The sequence below is a fragment of the Gallinula chloropus genome, assembly GCF_964237585.1.
Source record: "Gallinula chloropus genome assembly, chromosome: 3".
NCBI classification, from domain to species: Eukaryota; Metazoa; Chordata; class Aves; order Gruiformes; family Rallidae; genus Gallinula; species Gallinula chloropus.
The window spans coordinates 52021442-52042380 of record NC_140087.1 but is presented as its reverse complement, the minus strand read 5'-3'; the positions used below and the strand labels follow the sequence as shown (position 1 = coordinate 52042380).

Here is a 20939-nt window from a genome sequence, read left to right as displayed (position 1 = left end):
GCAACTGAAGAAGAGATGATAGCCTTACAGGGGAAATCAATAGGTTTGTTCTCCAGATATCCTCTATCTGCCACCCCGCAGAGACATCTGTATCTGTTCCAGGCAGATGTAAAGCACTAGGTCACGCTAGTGACATTCTCCATTCCTTTTCCGTAAGGTGTCAGGCCAGAAAAGGTCTCACACTTCTGGTAGTTACAGCAAGAAGCCTTTTAGCTCCCGGCAAATTTCCTTTCGGTTGTTTTCCATTGCATTTAATTTCTGGAAAAATTTTGATGGAGGCTGCCTTTTAAACCAGGTGACCATAGGCACCTGTACTTGGATGGGTATTTGAAGCCTAATATAAATCTGGATTTTGCAGCAAATTTCTGTAGTGTTATATATATTTATATATTAAAAAACCCCACTACATATATATATGTGTGTGTGTATAAACATATATACATATATATACTTTTATACTACATATATATACATATATAGAGACTTTTATGCTACATATATATATGTGTCATTTTATATTACATATATATAACATTGGGTTCAGCTTTATTCTGTCCCAGGGGCCACGTGTGACCAAGTCTCAGTCTCTTGGTTTGAAGCAGTCAGTGATTCCTAGCAATCTCCTGCTTTTTCTCTCTTAAGCACTTGTGTAGCAGAGAATTCCCTTGTGTGAGGATGCAGGATTTTCTGAGCTCAGAAACTAATGCCTATTACATTTAGAAATTTCAAGGATATTTTATGCTGGCTGCCTGAGCCTTCCAGAATGTGTTGCTCCATTTAAATTGCTCCTTATTAATGCAACAAGGGGAGTATGGGTGAAGGAACATGCCACTTGCTCCAGTTCATATCCCTTCGCCATTGCTGGCCTGCGGTGTTGACTCCATGGGTGCCTTTTACCTCGCAATCATTGTTCTCAGGGAAATCTGTGCCATGAGTTATGTTTTCCATGCAGACCTCATGTCTGCTGGGAGTAGATCCAGGTGTGCCCTTTTTTATTGTGGGAAAGAAACATGGAGGGGGTCAGAAATCTGTGACTGGGGACCTGGTGTCTGTCCAGCATCACTAAACAAACGTCTCCATCTCCCTCATCCACAAACATGCTTTCAAGTCTGAAAACTCATGAAGTAAGCGGGTTTGTAGGTCCTGCTCTGGGGTGTATTTCAAGGATGGGAATCGCTGTCGTTGGAAACTCTTTGATCCCTGCTCTGGTCCTTCCCTTTCCAAGAGACTGCCTATGTATGTGCAGTTTGCTTATTTTTCATCCAGGCCTGTGAGAATCTATCTCTTCATCAGCACAACTATTTGTCAGGCTCCCCAGAGGTCCCTGGCCTGGGTTAAGTAGCTTTCCTCTCTGCAGCAGCCCGGTAGGATACCCAGTGCCCTCCGCTCACACCCTCCCTAGAAATGAAAAGCAGGATTCAGAGCTGCCCAGATGCTGTTTGACAGCCCTCAGGACATCGTGTCTGTATAACCACAGAGCAACAGCAAACACTCCGAGTGCCTGGAAACTGAGCCAAATCCTCCCCTGGCAAATGCTTTGTTCTGCCTGAGTTTTTTGACCAATTACTCCCAGAAAACAATAAGCCTTGGAAAGTAATGGCTCAGGGCATTTAGCCTATCACTAGTTACAATCCTGGGAGCCACCTCCCTAAAAGCAGAAAATAGGTTTCTGTTGCAATTTGCCTTTCCCGCGCTGGGCGGTTGGAGCTGACGCATCCTGGTCGGGGGAAGCATCCCTTCTCCACTCAGCCCTCCTCATGGACCTGGACAGGAGTTGGGGAAACAAAACTGTTCTTGGAGGGGAGGAGACTGAGGGGTGACCATATGAACCTTTATAAATATGTGAAGGGCAAGAGTCAGGAGGATGGAGCCAGGCTCTTCTCAGCAAAGGCCAGTGCTGTCACTGACAAGGGGCAACGGGTGCAAGCTGGAGCATAGGAAGTTCCATGTGGATATAAGGAGGAACTTTCTCACTGTGAGGGTGACAGAGTGCTGGGACAGGCTGCCCAGAAAGGTTGTGGGGTCTCCTTCTCTGGAGATATTCAAACCCACCTGGATGCGTTCCTGTGTGATTTAGTCTAGGTGACCTTGCTCTGGCAGGGGGGTTGGACTAGATGATCTTTGGAGGCCCTTTCCAAATCCTAATGTTCTGTGATTCTGTGAAGGGGCTAAAAGCCCACCACACAACTGTTGTCCTGCCTGTCTGCATTACTACGGGGCCATCACATGGGCTGGCGGTGAGGATGACAGCCAGGGGAATGGCTGCTCTCCCACCTTGGGAGCAGCTGTTACCTGGGCAACATGGACTAAGTCATCACTTATTCATGGCGCCTGGGCCCCTCTGTCCCAGGGGATGGCCACCTGCCCTCTGTGTGCCCTGTGCTCCTGCTCGGCACCTGATTATTTCAAACAGCTTGCTCAGCCACACCTCCCCTCCCCGCCACCCTGAGCCAGCCACCCTGCTCAGCCCTCTCTCTGAACCCCTGCCTGGCTTCCTCCCTTGCTCACGGGAGTGTGTCTCTACCAGGCCTGCTCCCAAATCACTCTGATGCAAGCGTGGAGAGACACGAGCTCTAATTCAGCCTGGCAGCTGGGAGGTTTAACTCTCCTGAGAGCAGAGCCGAGCTTGCATCAGTAGTACCTCTGGCAGCACCATGCAGCTTCCCAGGGGCCAGCAGAATACCCCCTCCGAGCGCTGTTAGGAGGCAAGGACTGGGCTAGAAGTGGGGGTGTCAGGGCTGCAGTGAGGGGGCTGCGTGATGGACGAAGCAACTTAAGCAGAAGCAATGCAAGAAATGGAAGTTAACCCATCCTCCTTTCTAACAGCCATCAGGGCCAGAGTGGTGATGCCAACGCCCCGAATGCAGCGTTGGCAGCAACGCCTGCCCTGCGCTCTCAGGCAAGGTGAGTGGGGGGGGGAGGTGGTAGGGTGAATTCAGGGTTTTGTTCTGCCTTGGACAGTCCCTGCCTGATGAATTGTGCTTAGAGAGTCATGAATAAATGATATGACGGTGGTGGAGCACTGCCTTCCACAGCCGTTCCCCAGGGAGCGAGGAGCGCGCTTCATTAAAGCAGCGTGGCCCCAAGGGCAGAGGTTATCAGAGCCACTCTCTGGAAGTGAGCCTGTCTCTCCACCAGCTGCAAAGGGAGCCCCAGGTGACAAGGCTCCTCACCTAGGGCACAGTTTCACCACCTACTTAGGCATGGTTTTATTAACAGTTCTCCAAGACCATCTGCCATCCCCTCCCCGTCCATAACCACATCTGCCACCTCCTTTGGGAGAGCTCTGAGCACACACACACACTCACATAAATAAATATATATGGAGGCTTTGTCAGCCACGCGTTTGCCCAGACACAAGCAGAGAGCGTTGCAGCCACAGAGCTCACAGGAGGTACACAAGGGGGACCTAAATTCGGATTAAAATATTGTCAAAACATCCGGGGATTTCATTCATTTGCTTTGGAAGCTCGAGGATTTTTAGTGCATCTTCATATCAGTCACGTTCTGCTTGTGGATGTGAATGCTGTGGGCGAGAGCAGGGTGAGTTAGGCACCGTCCCCTCTCGAAGAACTGGTTGATCCCTTCACCCGACCTCCGACACATCACCCGCACAGCAGTGAGGGGTTAGAAACTGCCTTGTCCATCACAGGCAACAGTGGGAGTCGTGTGTCCTTGTCACAGAGGGAATTAACTGGGCAACTTGCTGACCACCTGCCACAGGTAGCCAAACCTGATCTGCTCTGGCTTGCGTCACTGTACTGACGTAACGGGTCCCCGAGCATTAGGGGACTGCGCAGCTGAAGGGCGCGATGCATCTGACACGGCCTGAGAGGAGGAAAACTCTGGTGAAATAATCCCTCCCTGCAAAGGGAAGCGAGTACCCAGAGCAGCATCCTTGGAGAGATCCAGAGTGACCCCGTGGTTTAAGCCAGGTTTACCACAAGAGGGCAGCCAGCGTTTTCTGGGCTAATTACCCCCAAAAATGGGTACCTGAGGAGGACCTGCTTTCCACTGGGCTGTTAGAAACTCGGCCTTGCTTCTGGGATTGAATCTTTAAAAAAACAGAAAGTGAAGTGACCCAGTTTGGTGCACCACAGAGCTGATTTGCTGTCATACATACAGAACAGCAGTCAGAGGAGAGAGCCCATCATCCTTCCTGCAGCTCTCCTCGCTCTCCCCGGGTCTCTGCTCTCAGCCAAGAGCCCAGCACACAGGGTTTCTGGGCTGAGCTCCCTGAGCTGGAGCTGGAGCCCAAGATGAAGGTCTCGGTTACTAGGCAGGCACCCAGAGACATCTCTGGTGTGGAAAATGCAGTGTGAGGTTCCTCAGATGGGGGTCTGGCACCTTTCTGGTGGGTGGAAAGGGCTGCATCCCCAGAGAAGGGGGCAGCCCAGAGCTCGTATGGAACCAAAGCAATGTGGCAAGAGCTGCTTTTAACAATTTCAGGTAACCTATGTTGCTTTGACATGCTAGAGGACCACAGCTGGAAATCGAAGTACCATTATTTTTCCTCAGACCAGATACAGACCGGGCATAAAAGCCCTTTCTTCATCTCTCTCAGCCACCCTTGCTTATCTCCCCTGGTTAGCAGCTCCAGGAACAGTGTAAAAGATCCTGGTGCCCAGCCAGGCTACAACTGATGTGGGCAACACTTGGGTTCAAGAAGATGGGTGCAGAGAGCTGGGTTTCACTTAGAAAAGCACAGTGCTTGTACCTGGGGACACGACTGGGGGTCACAGGTCTCCTGGGGAGTCCTTCCCATGCCCAGCCTCTGTCCCAATGCTCCTGGCAGAGCAGTGTGATGGGAGAGCTCTTCTGAGCCGAGTTTCTTGCCGGAGAGGTTAAAATAATTTTGAGTGGCACGTGTTAACACTGACCTCTAGTGGAAACAGATCCTTTTCTCCTTATTTTTTCCCCTGAGCTTTTAACCATTTTAAGTGACACGTCTTAAAGGGGACTGGAGAAAGCCCAGAATTAGAGTTTCAGTTTTAAAATCCTCAAAAGCATAACTCAGTATTCAAAGCCCCTGAAAGCACTGTAACTCCAAACCCTTCACGGCCAGGCAGACAAGCTCTCTGTTAGGAAGATGTGTGAAATGGAGCCCAAGCCTTGCTGACTGAGTGACAGAAGGCACGTAAGGAGGCAGAGTGGCCAGTGAAATTCAGCTTCTGGACCTCCCAGTCAAATTGTCCGAGGGGTTAGCAGAAGGACTCCCAGCCAGAAGAGAGATGCCAAAGGGATGGTGCCTGAGCTGGGTATCGGTGGGTGTAGTTGAAAGGTCAGAGCGCAGAGCAGCTGGACCTGGGTGCCTGGGTGGCATAGCCAATTCTCACAGGGAGTGCCTGGTCCCTGCAGCTCAGCAAACCACTGCAACACCACCATGGGAGAGCACTGGCCAGCTCAAGAAAGTTGAAGGCTCCCCTCAGGGAAGCTGTGAGATTGCTAACTCCAGCTAAGAGCGCATCAGCAGCAGAGGAAGGCCATCTCCAGGGGCTGCTTGGTAGCCAGGTAGCCAGATTGCAGTGGATCTCGAGTCATCTGCCCGCAGAGCTGGTCCATGGTTTATCAGCTCAGGCTTCTGTGTTTTGGCTGCAGCACTCCCAGACCTGTGCTGGCCTGGAAGCAGTCTCCACACCTATGCTGCAACTAGAACAAGACCTCGTAAGATAACCAAAGGATGGCTTCCACTTGCTGCAAAGCCAAGCAGCGTCTGCTTCACAGAAACATGAAAAGTTGTGCCTGACCACACAGGTTTGCACTGATTTGACCTACATGGGTTTCTCCCAATACCTGGTTTCATCCACACAAAAGCCTGTTCCATGATGGAGCTGCATCTCTAGCAACATCTAGTATGTTACCAGAGAAAACAGCAAAGGCATTTTGAGAGGTATTTGGTGAGTAACCAGTGGTTGGGTACAGAAAGCTGAAAGTCTAGAAATTCAGTGCAGGGGTGAGGAGCATCAGCTGCAGAGACACATGGAACTGGGGTGCAGCCACCACCAGAGTGTGAGAAGGAGGGACATGATATGAATATAGGGCCCTAGATCCCTGCCCTGCATCAGGCAAAGCTGATCAGGCATGGGAGAAGCTCCTTTCCCTTCCTTAGCCTGGTTAGCCTTGCAGCCAGGCCATGCTGGGGACACAACTGGAGACACTGAAACAGGTCCCGAGCATGGGAGGAAAACTTGTGACTGGAAGTTACTGATGTCAACAGAGACTTCCCCCGCCTGCCTCTCGCTGCCCTCATACTCCAAAAACCTTTCTTCCTGCCTGGTCAGAGGCACTTTCGTGGGTACCTCGCCTGCAGCAAGGCTGTGGTTGAAGGCCTGTCGGCCAGTGCTGGGGGAGTGACGCAAACCCGAAGCAGCAGCTGCATTGCAGCGAGGGGAAGTCATTGGCTCTTTGCATGTGGTTTGTGCAAACTCGGTCCCGTACCCACCACCAAACTCTTCCCAGGTAGAGCTCCCTTGCATGTCTTTCCCTTCCTGCTGGGATGAACTGGAAAGACAGCGACCTGTGGAGGCGGAGAGGCACATGAGGCAATAGAAGTAACAAGTGAAACTGATTTTAAAGTGTCACCTGAGTTCAGAGCTATCTCGGTTGCCTTCTGAGGAAAGCCCACTGCTTGGGACACTGGAAAGTAACTAGATGAATGGTAGGAGAAGACTGAAATGCAGCCTGCTCATTCACAGGCAGAGAGAGCTGGGCCCTCATTTGAGCTTCTATGTTCAGCTTCCACCTCCATGTCCTGCCAGCTCTTGTGTGAGCCCCAGCAGCCACCCTGGGCTTCGGGCTTTCTATTTGCAACACGGAAAGGCTGTGGGAAGCAGCTCAACCAAGTGACTTGTACAGCCAAGCGGAGTGGCCTTTCCCTTTGCCTGCACAGGCAGGACGGACGGACATGAAGGCGTCTTGGTGGGTGAAACAGGTTAAAACCATGCACATGGGAAAAGCAGACGTCTCGTTCGCACCTATCTCTGCTACCAGTAAGTGACGGCCACCATACTGCTTCCCACAGAGCCTGCGGCTTCAACCAGCACCACCACCCTCCCCCACGCACCACCTGGTTTGACAGGTCCCTCTCCCACCCCTGGCAAACCTGCCTGCTATTTAGAGATCCCAAAGCAAGCCAGGGGAGGAGGCAGGGCCGGGACACGCCGGCAGGTACTGCCCGGCGGTAGGGAAGAGCACCGCGGTCGCCTCCCCACCCCCACCCCCCCCACCACCCTCCCCCCCGCACCCCAGGCCGCCGGCCCACGCGTGCCGTGCCCGCGGGTGGGTTTTCTCCCGCACCACCCCCGCACAAAGCGATCGGGGGGAGGCAGCTCCCCGATTAGGCGGCGCAGGGGGTGCCGGGGCAGCGGCGGCGGCGGCGGGGCGGTGGCAGGGGGAATCCCGGGCAGGCGGGGCCGGGCGCGGCTGAGTCAGTGCGGGCAGGGGCAGGAGGAGGAGCCGCGGCGCCTTAGCCTCCGCGCCGGCCGCCGCTTACTGGCTTTCCGGCCATGAGCCCCCCGGCACCGGGGCCGGGGTCGGGGTCGGGGCCGGGGCCCTGGAGGGCGGGCGGCGGGCGCTGAGCGATGTCGCGGGCGGCGGGCGGCGAGTGCCGCAAGGAGGCGGCGGGCTGGGAGGGCGAGGACGGGCAGTGCGACTCGGGCATCGAGTCGCTGCGCTCGCTGCCGGGCGGCAGGGAGACCCCCGCCGCCGCCGAGATAGCCCCCGCCGCCGAGACCCTCGCCGAGGTCGACGCCGCCGAGGAACGGCTGGACTCCAGCTACGGCTCCGGCACCCTGCCCGAGCCCCTGCCCGGGCTGCCGGCCGCCTGCCGCGCCGAGGAGCCGCCGCCGCCGCCCGAGGGGCTCAGCCGGCAGCAGCTGGAGGCGCTAACCTACCTTTCGGAGGACGGAGACACGTGAGTGACCGCGGCCCTTGCCCTCCCACCTTCCCCGAGGCGGCCCGGGAGCCCCGGGCTCGGCCCCTCGCAGCCGGACGGCGGCGGGGAGCCGGTGCCGAGAGATAAGCCGGGCTTTATCTGCAGCCGTGCCCAGCCCTCTCCCGAGGAGCATCCGTTCGGTTCAGCCGGGTTGTGGAGTCCCCATCCTAACAGCCTCCTTCCTTGCGCTCTGCACGGATGCTCGGTACCCTGGCATGGGTTTGGATGGGTGACCAGTGGGGCACCGGAGCCAGGTCCAGCAGAGTGAGCAGGGAGGGGCAGCCCAGGCGACATGGCACAGAATGGACCCACCATAGAAAGTCCAATTCCACTTGCTATGGGGCTGCTAGAAACTTGAAGGCGGTGAGGGAACAAATCAAGTGTGTGTGTCCATCTCTGTGTGTGTGTGTGTGTGTGTGTGTGTGTGTGTGTCCACCGTATCTTACCCCGAGAACGCAACATTTCCTCCCTGATGGGGAAGGCTTTGCTGCGTGAGGTGGTGTGCAAGCAAGACCAGAAATGAGATTGGCTATACAGGGCAAGGCCTTGAGATAGCTGTGGTAAGGCCACTGATGCCACTCAACCTAGCGACCCGAGAGAGAATGATCTGTTCTCAGGTGGAAACCGCCTTGCTCTGCCCGCCCGCACAGCCGCAGCTTTCGGCAGAGCTGTGACGCACGCCGCGCTCCGGGGCTGCCCTCCTCAGCATCTGTGATGGAGAGGAGTGTTTCTCTTAATGGGGGGGGGTGGGGGGGGGGCTTCCCACATCCGTAATGCCTTCTCAAGGGCAGAGGCATTGTACTGGAGGTGTTTGGTTTGGCTTCTGGTAACTGCCTTCAGCTAATCATGACTCTTTCCTGTTGTACATTCCCTCAATGGAAGGTTTGCATCATAGTTGCACACAGAGAGCATGAGCAAAGCGTGCCCGCAGCTGAGGCAGGCAAAGCTTTGCCCCAAACCCAGGCTGGAGTTTAATACTGAGTAATGGTGCAAGAGGAAGAGAAACTAAGAGGCACCGACACAGGCAAGCAAATGTCTTCAGCAGCGGGAGCAGCAAGGAGGCCCTCTCCTTGCCTGGCAGCGCGCATCTGGTTTTGAGGCTGAAGATGAGCTGGGAGCCAGATCGAGTGTTTACTTCCTGGTTAGGAAGGAGCCTGTCCATCTGCTAATTAGTTCATTAATGCTGACGGTGGGGTCTGCTCCAAGGATTGGCTGGAAGTCTAACGGCAAGCAAGGGCAGATTAAATCCACCCTCCCACACTCCCCAGCCAGGCACCTCAATAGTGCTTTCTAGTCCTGTCCTATCTACAGGCTCTGAGGCTCCTTGGCACAGAGGAGCTTCACCACCTTTCCCAGCTGAGCTAGAGCCACGGTGCCCACACAGAGAGCTGGGGGTCTTTTAAGCAGAGCTGTAGAAGTAACACTTCAGAAAAGCCCCCCCAGTCTAGTCTGTCACAGCGTGCCCAGGGCCCCTCTCTTGCTTTTCTTTAGTAAGTCTGGTAGATGGCAGCTGCTTGCAGATGCTTTTGCTGCTTGGGGCTGTATTGTAAGGTGGCTGAACCCTTCGCTTGTCAGACTTGCTTGGCCAGAGCCTAACGCAAGCATCTCATTAACTAGGGAAACATTAATCGGTGGTGCCTTGGTTACTGTAGGCAGGAGAGCACTCCAAATGGTTGCAGTTGCTCTTCTGTTTTCTCTCACTCGCAGCGCAGTTCAGAACAGGAAATCTGTAAAGAGCAAGGGAGGGAGCAAAACGTCTGACGGTGCTGCAGCTTGTACAGCTCCAGGCTGGCTGTGTCAGTGCAGGAGCCAGCTTTCCTGGGATCTGCTCCCAGCGCTGGGGGGAGGAAAAAAAAATAAAGAGTATTCTTGTGGTTAGAGTGGTGAGACTGTGGATTTCTCTCTCTGCTATTCCTGTCTCTCCTCCTGACCTTGTGGGAGAGGTAGGTGGCATCTATATTTAGAAATGCTGAACATCCTCCACTCGGTCCACGCAGATGGGGGCTCTGAGTGCCCAGAAACTCACTGAACTGCTGCTGGTTTTGTACACAGAAACAAGCCGAGGCTGATAGTGATGCTCAAGTCTAATGGGCGATTGCTCATCTGGTGACAGAATGTCCCCAGAAAGAAGGGATCAGATGGCCACAGGCTGCATCCCAGCCAGCCAGCCAGAATAACCCATCAACTTGTTTTCAGCTCCATCAGTGGCACGTTACCTTGTGTGCCTTGTTTGAATGGCTGCTGAAAAAAATAAAAAATGAAAAAAAAAAGCTCCTGGCTGGGAATTAAAATCATACTACCATGATATTTCAGAAAACTTGGGCCACATCACTTTCCTGTAATTGTAATTCTGAAAATACAAAAAAGTTCAGGGGTTTTGGCCGAGCAGTTCCTGTTTCCCCAGCTTCCCCGGCTGGTACCGAGCAGAGGGGAGCACCGTGCTCACACAAAGGGAGCTGGCAAAAACTCTTGGCTGTCCATCTGGCAGGAGTCTTGGCTGTCCGTAGCTCCCCTGGGCTCACCCACCACTGCCGCCTGGAGGGGGCTGTCTTTGTCAGCCCGCTGGGGAAGTGTATGAGGCAGAGGCGAGGAGCATGTGCTTGGGCAGCATGTGCTTGGGCAGCGTGTGCTTGGGCAGTTGGAGCGTCAGCGGGACCTTCCTTGGATACCTTCCTGCCCGCCTCTGTGGGAGAGGAGCGTTAGCCCAGCAAGTGTGAAGCAATGGGGCTAAAACTGGCTCCTGTCGTGCTTAAAATAAGAAGGGGTCCCTCTTCTGGAGGAAGGAAATTGGCCAATAGGGAAGATGTGGGTGTGATGGCCAGTGAAATATGTGGGTGCTGTCTTCCAAGAATAATTTGCTCAAGCATCAGTTCCCCCTCGCCCCCTCCCCTGCCCATCCCCCTACCCCCCCCCCCCCCAGCAGCCCCTCTGCCTTGGGGAAGTCAGGCCTGCAGTAATGGGGCACCAAGCGAGCAGGGCAAGCTGGCCTGGCAGGAGAGGTGAAGGATGAGGAGTGGTGCGACAGGCCAAAGATGGTGGGTGCGCTTAAGGCAGCGATACACATCCGATTTGTTCCGTGGCCGGGTAGAAAACAAGTCCTGTGCACTCAAGCTCAAGAGGTCTCCTGCGAGCATCCATCTCTTCCATGTGAACCAACTCCTTTTCTGCTGAATTGAATCCCGATGGGACCGCTCTGCGTGGAAGCGAAGAGAGGGGCTTTCCAGCTGCAGGCATGGCTAGCTCTGAGCAGGCTGCAGGCAGCTTTACTGCTGCGGCCCAGCCTCCAGACAAGCCTGTCCTTTGTTAGGATTCACCGAGGAAACCCCCTTCCTCCTGGCCTTGCCAGGCAGATTCACGAGTCCAGTGTCTTGGGAAATGGGTGGGTGTGGGACCGGCTCCTTGGGGTGTGACGGGGGGTTAGGATGGGATTGCCTGGTGCATTCCAGCACAAAGGAAAACCTCCGCATTTGCTCGGGCTGAAGGCAGCCTCTGCCAACTCCGGAGAGGCAGGATTGATTCATCAGTGTGGGAAATTGGGCTGCGCTTCCTCTCTCTAGGACTGTATATTCTGCTGTAAACTTAAAACCGTGTTTCCCTTTCTGCCCATGCTGGTGCTTGGCCACCACGCTGGTTTATGCTGTTGGTACCTGATGCCATGGTGATGGGCCTCTGGGGAAGCGTGCCAGCTGGGAAGAGTGCCTGCAGTCTTGGTCTGGGCCTGCTGGCTGTGCCATGCTGCGAAAGTCTGGGGGCTGTGTCTCTGCAGGAGGGTGGCTGTCTTCTGCATGGGGCTCGGCATGCAAACCAGCACACGCTCCTCTGCAGGGGTGAAGGTCGGGGGTCTCCAGCTCAGTCACAGGAGGGAGATCTCAGGCCTCGTTCAGATGGAAAATGGGACCGAGCGGTTTTGGTTTGGGTGCCTCTTTTGGGGAGGGAGGGTAGCGGAGGAAGCCTGACTTCCTCCTTCCACCAGAGACAAGTGCTGCCCCGTCTGCTGATAAGAAATCACGTGCCAGTGACTTGTGGGCTGAGATGCCTGAACAAGGGCTCAGGGACAGTTAATCAAGTAAAACTGGGGCCCCACGGGAGGTGATGTTCTGAGCTCTCCTCCGCGTGATGGTAGCGAAGGGGCCTTCCCGGCTGAGCTCTTGCCTGCATGGCTGGCCATTGCACGCAGAGGCCTATCTAGCAGGGCCAAGAGCCACGTCAGCCATTCAGCTGTAACCCTCCTGTCTTGGGTAGCCCAGTGCCACAGATCTTTCCCATGCAGGGGGATAGAGGTTCTCCCTATTCAGGCTGCCTGCTTGGACGTGGCTGCTTGCTCAGAGCCTGCCCTGCTGAACCCTTGTACCCCTGGATCCCCAGCATGTGTGCCTGGGGGAGTGCTCAGCATGTGACAGCAAAGGGAAGGCACTGTGAAAGAAGAAAAAATCAGGACTGGAGAGACACAGGTTTAGGAGAAGGATTAAAGAGGTCAGATGCAGAAAGCCTGGTTGCTGGTCAGGCTGGGAGCACCCCCGGCTCAGCTGGGCTGTGCTGGCTGCCCAGCAGCAGCAGGCTGGCCATAGTTAATAGAAGCAGGGATGAGCTTGATTTTTCCAGAGGAGCTTTGGAAAGCTCCTTGCTTATTGCCAAGGGAGTTGGAATCCATCCGGGATTGCTCCCAGCACACCTCTGCTGTAGGGCAGAGAAGAAAATGAGTCCTAACATGGGGCTGGCCAGAGGGAGAAGGGAACCTGCTGTGTCCAGGTCCCTGTGCCTGGACTCTCAGCATTTTCTTTGTGTGTGCTCAGGGGTTTGGTGAGTAGGGGAGGGCTTGGTGAGCCAGGGCAAGCAGCTCCACACAGTCTCCCTTAGGATGCCCCAGAAGTTGCTGGCTGCTGTGGGTGTCACACATGTACAGCCTTGGCGTAAGGTGGGCCAGTCCTTGCAGCCCTCCTAGATCAGGCAGGCAAGAAGGGATTTAGGTTTTTTTCCTTGTTCAGATGACTTCAGGCTTGCCTGGAGGAATTTTCTTCAGACTTTCCGCCTGCACAGGTTTGCCTTGGAGCTGGGGAGAGGCACAGGGAACTTCATCACAGAGGAAGGGAAAGAATGGCTGGAAATTTCCATGTCTTGAGATGCAGAAGCCCTATGCCTGGGTGTAATGGATCAGTCAAGGTGGAGAGAGCTTCAGGTCCTTGAACTCTGTGGGCATGCTTGGGCCACTGCTGAGAAAGGGTTGAGCTCAGCTAAATTAGCAAAGAAAGTTTTGATTTTTGTTGGTTTGGCATTTTTTTAATACAGTGTGGATAAAAGAGGAGTCAGATGTGACTGCGTAGGAAGAGAGGCCGTGGGGTCTGAGCTGTCAAGAGTGGTTACCGGGTGCCTCTGAGAGAGCTGCGTGGGATGCTCTCTACATCCCAGAGATGGGAAACCCCTCTGACTGGGGCAAATGGCAGGGCTGAAGGGGGACCCTGAGACACCCTAGACTGGCTGGTGCCTCATTAAAAGAAAATCCTGAGGCAGTGAGGTTGTGTGCATGGGGCTGTAAATGATTGCTAGGGTGTGTTACTCTGGCTCTGGCAAAGTCCAGGCACTGTCCTCCTGCAAGAGGCTGTTCTGACCTGAAGATACCCCTGTGTGTATGGAAACTGTAGAACATATTTTCCTTCTGATGGGCAAGAATGGGAATTTGGACCACTTGAAAAGGAGTTGCCACAGCCAATGGACTTTCCGGGATGTTTGCCTCTTTCACTGCAAGCGCTCATCTTGCTTCTTGGCCCACATCTGTGGAGCCAGCTCCCCACACCTGTGATGGGCCAACCTGCTTTCTGGCTTGGGTCACCCCTGCAGTGATGGTAGTGCAGGACAGACACCTCATTTTGCAGGGGGCCAGTCTGCATGCAGCTGAGGTCTGGTGTTTCTGCAGTCCAGGCCCCACTGCTTGCTCAGAAACAGAGCAAAGTGCTCAAATGCGTGGGTGCAGGGTCTAGAGGATGTACAGCTAGGGGTGCAGTATGTGGGTGAGTGGGGACACCTTCATCTCCCCACCTCCTCCTCCCCCCACCTCACTGAAAAATGAGGTACCCACAGCCCTCTGACAGTGCCTCCCTTGTCCTTCAGCCTCCAGCACCCCTCATCCACCAGCACCCAAAACAGACCCTCTGCAGAGTACCACGGGGAAGGTAGAGGCTACTTTCCCTTTGTGCCCATCACTTCCCACCCTTCCCTCTGGCCCCAGGAGCAGTAGGCTGGGAAGCAGCTCCTGCCCTGGCTGGAGTTCAGGGGGCTGTACCCAATGGCTGAAGGGGAGAAGAAACCTGCAGAACAGGAAACTAGAGATCCAGAGCAGGAGCAGAGGACATGGGGATGAGCCTACAGCCAGCTGGGATCTGCAGCTTCTCTGGCAGCTGGCAGAGTTTTATGGAGCCGGGCAGCATCACGTTGGTATGCAGGGAGGAAGCGAGTCAGGCCCGGCTGGCGGAGGGCTGCAGGGCAGGATGGAGCTGTGCTTGCTGAGTCTGTTGGCAGAGGCTCATGGTGATGGCTGAGGAAGCGGTTAGCAGTGCAGGTTACGGGGCTGGAGCAGAACAGGGTTAAGCACGGAATTCCCCTGCTGTTTTCCTCCTTCCTTGCTGTCCTCTCTGTTGCTGCTGGGGCCATTTCCTCCCCTGAACAAGCTTCTCTTGTGTGAATTGTTTGCATGATTTCCTACTGCTCCACTCAGCCAAAAGAAGGAGCCAGGAGCAAACTGTTCCAGCTGTGGATGGAGACCTTATCTAGAGAGGGAGAGAAAAACTGTCCGAGCAAATTCTAGCGAGTGCTGGATCCCTTCTCCTCCGTGCTGCTAGGGTGAGAGGGTGAAGGGAGAGGCTGCAGTGAGGACAGCGTGTCTTGCCCCACAGATGGGGGATCTGCATAGTCAGGCCTTCTACTAGAGGGAGGGACGAGGACACATGGAGGGCTGCTGGAACTTGATAGGTTCTGCCTGGGTGTCACCTGTCACCCTTACCTTGGCACTCTTGCTGCCAGCTGTGGGCATCCTCAGACACGGACGCTTTTCCTACCAGGCGCCTGAGGTCACTCAGAAACCTGGGAGATAGATAGGACTGTGGAAATGGGTGTTCTTCTGCGCCTAAACTAAGACCATGTCAGGCACAGGCAGTGCTCCATCTTCAGATCCCCAGGGACATCCCCAGGGATGGCCCTGACCCCTTTCTCCAGGATCATTATCTCTCTGGTGATAAGAAGATCACCACGTGCCAGGGATGCCCTGTGCCTGTGGGACCTTTGTGATTCAGAGCACTAAAGAGTCCCCTTCTGCCAGGATGAAGTGAGTGGAGAAGCTGAGAGCAGCAGCAGCTGAAGCCCAGCAGTCTACTCCTAGGATGGCCACGTTTCCCCTGCCCACAGCTCCTCCACATCCCGCTGTTTCCACAACTCCCTGTCACCCTTTCAAAAGGTGGCTGCAGGCAGGAGCACTGCAGGCAGGAGCATGGGGAGGGAAGAAACAGGCAAGCAGAGGAGAGGTGTGCAGGCAGCTGAGCAGAGGGTCCAGGCATGGCGGGGTGAAGGGCTGCTTCTGACAAAGGCACAGGGCTGTGTCTGGGTGAGGAGGGGTGTCTGGCAATGAGCAGGTGTCTCCATCACTGCATGGAGCAGCGTGTCACTGACTGGACTGTGCAGCTGCCGGGGCTGAGAGAAAGGTGTGCTTGTGGCCTTGGCTGGAATAAAGTGAAGTTTGGCATGATGCCTGTGCCTCCGGTCTCCTGGGCATGGGAGGTTGCCTGGGTAAGCAGCAGGCAATCCCAGTTCCTGGTTGGCATCCCTGCCTGTGGCACAGAGTCCCTCAGAGCACAGACACTCTTGGTGGGCTCTGCTCATCCCGGTGGTCTTGCCACAATTCCCCCAAGTAGCTGCTGGCTCCTGCAGCCATTTCAGGAAGCTGAGGGCTGGCAATGAGGACAGAAGGGGAACAAATGCAGAAATGAAAGTGCAGGAGGAGGCTGCACCCCGGGTGGAGAAGGAAGAGGGACAGGGTGAAAGCAGTCCTTTGAAGCAGGCACATCCCAGCTTCAAGGTGAAAGCTTGAGCTCTTAGCTGGGTGGGGATGATCACCTTTGTGGCACAGATGCCCAAACTTGCTCGGTGCAAGCCCGGCCCTGAGTTGGCTCCGCCACCTCCTTGAGCTGCAAAGCCACCCAAGGCGGCAAGAGCGAGGTGCTGGTGGTGGCAGAGGGCTGCCCGGGATTTCCACCGTCCCCGGGTGACTGCCCCGCTCGTCTCCATGTGACAGCGCAGCGTGGCGTGGGTTGTGATGGAGAGGCTGGGGGATTCCTAGGGGTGCAGGGGTTGGCTGTGGGGGGAATACGACCCCGGATGCTGTTCTCTCCCCTGGGAGCCCAGTGTGGCTCTGGAAAGTGAAAGCAGCAGGGGTTTAAAGTTCAAGCCGAATTGCCTTGGAAAGTCCCCCCCCCCCCCGTCTGAGCAGTCTTATCTCTTCCGTACCTGAAAGAGGCAGATTCCATGGCCACCTCCTGCACGTGGCACCTGGGAATGAGTTTGGAGAAACAGAGGCAGTCCCGGCAAGCGGGCAAAGGACACGGTGGTGCAGGTGCCACCACAGGGAAGGGGGGGCCTGATGCAAAACCCAGCAGGGAATCTCCCTGCCTGGATCATTCCTGGGCTGGGACCAGTGAGAACCTGCAGAGGGGAGGAGTATCATTCTTGCAGCTGATCCCCCAGCTCTGCCCCTTGCTCCAGCCCCCAACTAACCTGGCCTGCACCCCTTGGCTGTGCATCTGCCCCATGGTCCACTGAGGGCAACCAGACCCTGCCTGTGGGGCCGCTTGTTTGTGGCTTGCAGCCCCCTCACCTGCCTTAGGGGTGAGGAGGCACCCCACTGTGTTGTGGAGTCAGATGTGGGTGGCCTCACCTTCCTTCATGAAATTCCCTACTGCAGCATGACCTGGGGCTTCCGTGGGGATGGAGCCTCTCCTGGGAGCCTCTCCCCTGGCAGCAGGGCAAGGTGGAACCAGCCTTCTTTTGCCACCAAAAATGGGGCTCGGCTGAGGGTGTCAAAGGGCCTGGGGTGCATGCTTGACCCTCAGGCAGCTCTTGGCAGGTCAATAAAAGGATGTTTTGAGGACTGGCCTCTGGGCTCCTCATTGCACAACTGTGTGCCCCTGCCAGCGGGTGAGAAGTCAGCCCTGGGCCGGCGGCTTGGCTGCAGTGCTTTCGGGACAGGCCTTGCCTTCCCGCCTGTGGAGGGTTGTTCTGTCACCCACGCTGCAGCTGGCATCCCAGAGCTGGGCTGTCCACTGAGGGGGTTGTCTTCTTGGGGCTGGCAGGTCTCTCGCCCTCCGTCCCTCGTCCCTGCCCGACTCTACCAGGCCATGTGGGTGGCAGGAGCCCGCTTAGAGTCTGGCCTTTGCTTTGGAGCTGATCCATACTGGAGATAAAAGCTACCCAGGGGCCCCAGTGCAGGCAGTATCAGGAGCTACCTCCTTGCTCATCCCTGCTGCGCTCATCCCTCCTTGCTCATCCCTGCTGTGGGAGCTGCTGCCCGCTTCTCGTTGATGCCCACGCCTTGTGGCTGCCCACCATGGCTGGGGCTGACCAGGGGGGCTGCCCTGTGGCAGGGGGCCGGTCCCTCAGTGCAGGGGGGGGTCCGAAAGTGCAACAGGTCGTCAGAGGGGACTGGAAATTCCCTCTCGGCTCTGCCTCCTTCGCGCTCTCACTTCTGTTCTGAGTGCGCCAAAGGCTGGCATCAGACGCGGCTGGAAATAAAACCTCTGCTTGGGTTAGGGATCTCGGGGGCTGACCAGCCACCCCATGGCCATGGGGTCACAGTCTTGAGGACCAGGGCTCTCTGCTGGACACCCAGCTCCGATGGCCACACCTCTGATGTCCCTCTGTGCCAGCGGGCTGCATGCCAGCCCTGCCACGGCAGTGCCAAAAGGGAAGGATGTGGGAGAGAGAAGGGGAAGTTGGTGTGGGCCAGCAGATGATCTGGCACGGGGACTGTGCCGTGCAGGTGATCTTGGACCTGTGCCGGGCTCCTGTCCAGCTTTGGCTGCCCTGCCTTTGCAGAGAGGAAAGCAGAAGTGTGGTGCACAGCTGGCAGCGGGGAACTGGAATTCCCCGCGGCAGCTGCCAGAGCTCAGACCTCCCTCTGCAGCCACCAAACCCAGCCCTTAGGTTCTGCGAAACACATCCCACCCTCTTTGGACCTGCTCCAGTTGGAGGCCTGGCTTTGGGCAGTGCAGGGTCCACGCTCCCCATGTGCTGTGACATCCAAGGGAGGACCCTGCAGTGCCCTGCAGGGGCAGGATGGTCTGTTCCCTGTGGGGGTTGGAGGCCTAGGGAGCTTCAAGCCACATTCCTGCCTTGCATTGTTGCTGAGCTTCCCCAGGGAGAGGGCAGGATGGAGGAGCTAGGAGCTGGTGGAAAGCAAGGGAGACTGGGGGTGCAGGGAAGTTATTCCTCCATGCAGCAGTGGAGGATCTGTGCTTCTAAGCAAGACACTCAGGACTCGTCTGTCTTTCTCCTCTGTAGGTTGGTTCACCTGGCTATTATCCACTGCGTCCCAGCTGTGGCACTATGCTGCATCGCTCAGCTGCCCAGGGAGGTGCTGGAGATCCAAAATGATCTTTTCCAGGTATGTGGATGTGATAGGCAGAATATGGGAGGAAGGCAGGTGCCACAGACTGCTCCCTGGATAGATGCCTAACGCACCTGCCCCTTTCCCAGGACCCCCCACCTGCTTCCCCCAGAGCATATGAAGATTGCATGAGAGCAGCCCCTTTTCAGGGTGGGATAGAAGGATGTGGAAGATACCCTAAAATAGAGGTGTGACAGCACCCAGCACCACAGAATGAAGGGGTCCTTTATAAGGCCCCAGGACTTGCCCCCACAGATGATCCTTGAGCTGAGTTGTGGGGCTGGGGAGGTGCAGTAAGCCATTTGCACACTCCCCCTCCCCTGTGTTTGCCACGCTTAACCCTGGGATAGGGACAGGCTCCTGCACAGCCCCCTGCCCATGCCTCTGGGCTGACTCCTGTCGGCTGGCATTGCTCATCACGCTTGGTGTCCTTGTGGGGCATCCTCCTCTTTCCTAATTTCTATCCCCATCTCCTCTCTAGACCCCACTCCACCTCGCTGTGTATCTGGAGCAGCCCAGTGTGATCCAGGCACTGATCCACAAGGGAGTGAACCCTGGACTGCAGGACCGCAACGGCAACACCCCGCTGCATGTGGCCTGCGAGCAGCAGCGCCTGCGGTGTGCCAAGCAGCTGCTGCAGGGCTCAGCCCCACCGCAGGGCACGGCCCAGCTCCAGGGGAACCACCAGGACCTCCAGCTTCAGAACTGGCAAGGTGAGTCCTGGGGGCAGCCTGATGTGGAGCCGGTGACCGGGTTGGGGCAGCAACCATGTGTTGCGTATGCAGGGATCTGGGAGTGCTGGGGGGCAGATGGGGGCTGGGGTTGGGGTGCCTCACAGTGGTCCGGGCTGACTGTGGCTCTCTGTCCTACCACCCCATCCCAGGCTTGGCCTGTCTGCACATCAGCACCTTGAAGGGGAACATCCCGATGATGTCTCTGCTGCTGGAGAGTGGTGCCAACATTGATGTTCGGGTAAGGCTGGGAGAGTGTGTGGCTCCCTTGGGCACTCTAGCCTTGGGTCTGGCACTGCTGTGGGGCTTGGAGGCACTGAATTTTGAGGGAGCAGAGGAAAAAGGTCCTTGAGGGACTGTTGGGTGCCGTGACAGCAGTTGGGGTGACAAGAGGACCACCCCCTCTGCACCCTGTCAGGGGGGTGCGGGTGCGTGCTGTGGGGCCCGTGTGAAGGGACTCATGTTCTTGTGGTTTCTGGGGTGCAGGAAGGCACGAGCGGGAAGACCCCGTTGCACCTGGCTGTGGAGTGCCACAATCGCAAGGCTGTCCAGTTCCTGCTGCGCAACGGGGCGTACGTGGATGCCCAGATGTACAATGGGTGCACCCCGCTCCACCTGGCCGTGGGCCGCAAGGATGCCGCCATCGCCGCCATCCTCTCGCACTCTGGGGCTGACACCCTGCTGAGGAACATGGAGAATGAGACAGCCCAGGATCTGGCAGATGGCAACGATGATGTGAGTCTCTCTGGGGGGAGGCCTGTGGCTCTACAAGCGTGTTGGGGGGATGCAGGAATTAGAACATTTGGGGGGAGCTCCTAGGAGGAGTTCCTAGCTGTGCCCGTCTCTCCCTGCCCCAGGATGCAAGTGTTGGCTCTGGGGGTGCATGGGGTGACTGCCTGTTGCCTCAGGCTCTAGGGAAAGCTCACCCAGGGTTTCTTGGCATTTTCCTGGGGAGGTGGGAGGCTGCGGGGCTGGAGGGGCAGTTCTGGGCCCCTACCCCAGTCCTCATGGAGACACGACCCTGGATCCTTACACTTCTGCACCCTTGGCCTTTGCAGCTCCTCGCCTTGCTGCCCTTCGATGACCTGAAGATCTCGGGGAAGCCCGTTGTGTGCTCTGAATGAGAGCTGGACTCCTTTGGCCTGTCGGGCTGCCTCCTCGCTCTGCGCTGTTGCCCTGCTGCCCGCTGGGACCTTGCCTACCCGCAGTTCAGCGGGAGCAGAGCCACTTTGGGAGACCTTAGCTCCCTCTTCCCCCACTGGAAAAATGATGTTGGCCTCAGGCTGCCTTCTCAGAGGGAAGAATGTGGCACTATGAACACTACACAGAGGCAGCTTTTATTCTGGTATTTGTGCCCTGCAGCAGGACTGAATTTCCCCCCTCCCTCCCCCCTGCCATGGCTCTGATTTGGAGCGTTCTGCAGCTTCCCCAGGAACGGAGCGGGAGAGGACTCCTTTTCGCACTGTACGGCGGACAGAGCATCCCCACGGCGCCCCTAAACACCCTCAGAATAAGTGTGGGGTGAGGGGAGTTACCGCTCACTCTAATAAACCTTTGTTCTTGCTGCGGGCACCTGAGGTCTCATGTGATCTAACCCACCCCACTCCCCCGCAGCATGGGGAGGCTGAGC

General features: G+C 56.3%; 1 protein-coding gene across 1 annotated transcript; it reads left to right on the top strand.

The window, feature by feature from the left end:
- Positions 1–7580: 7580 nt before the first annotated feature.
- Positions 7581–20855, top strand: NFKBIE (NFKB inhibitor epsilon; the record flags this gene model as incomplete). The annotated part of the gene is made up of 6 exons (XM_084262020.1): positions 7581–7912; positions 18473–18575; positions 19060–19291; positions 19462–19550; positions 19796–20044; positions 20368–20855. The coding sequence occupies 6 exons, from the start codon at positions 7581–7583 to the stop codon at positions 20431–20433; spliced, it is 1071 nt and encodes a 356-aa protein (XP_084118146.1). The 3' UTR covers positions 20434–20855.
- Positions 20856–20939: the final 84 nt, after the last annotated feature.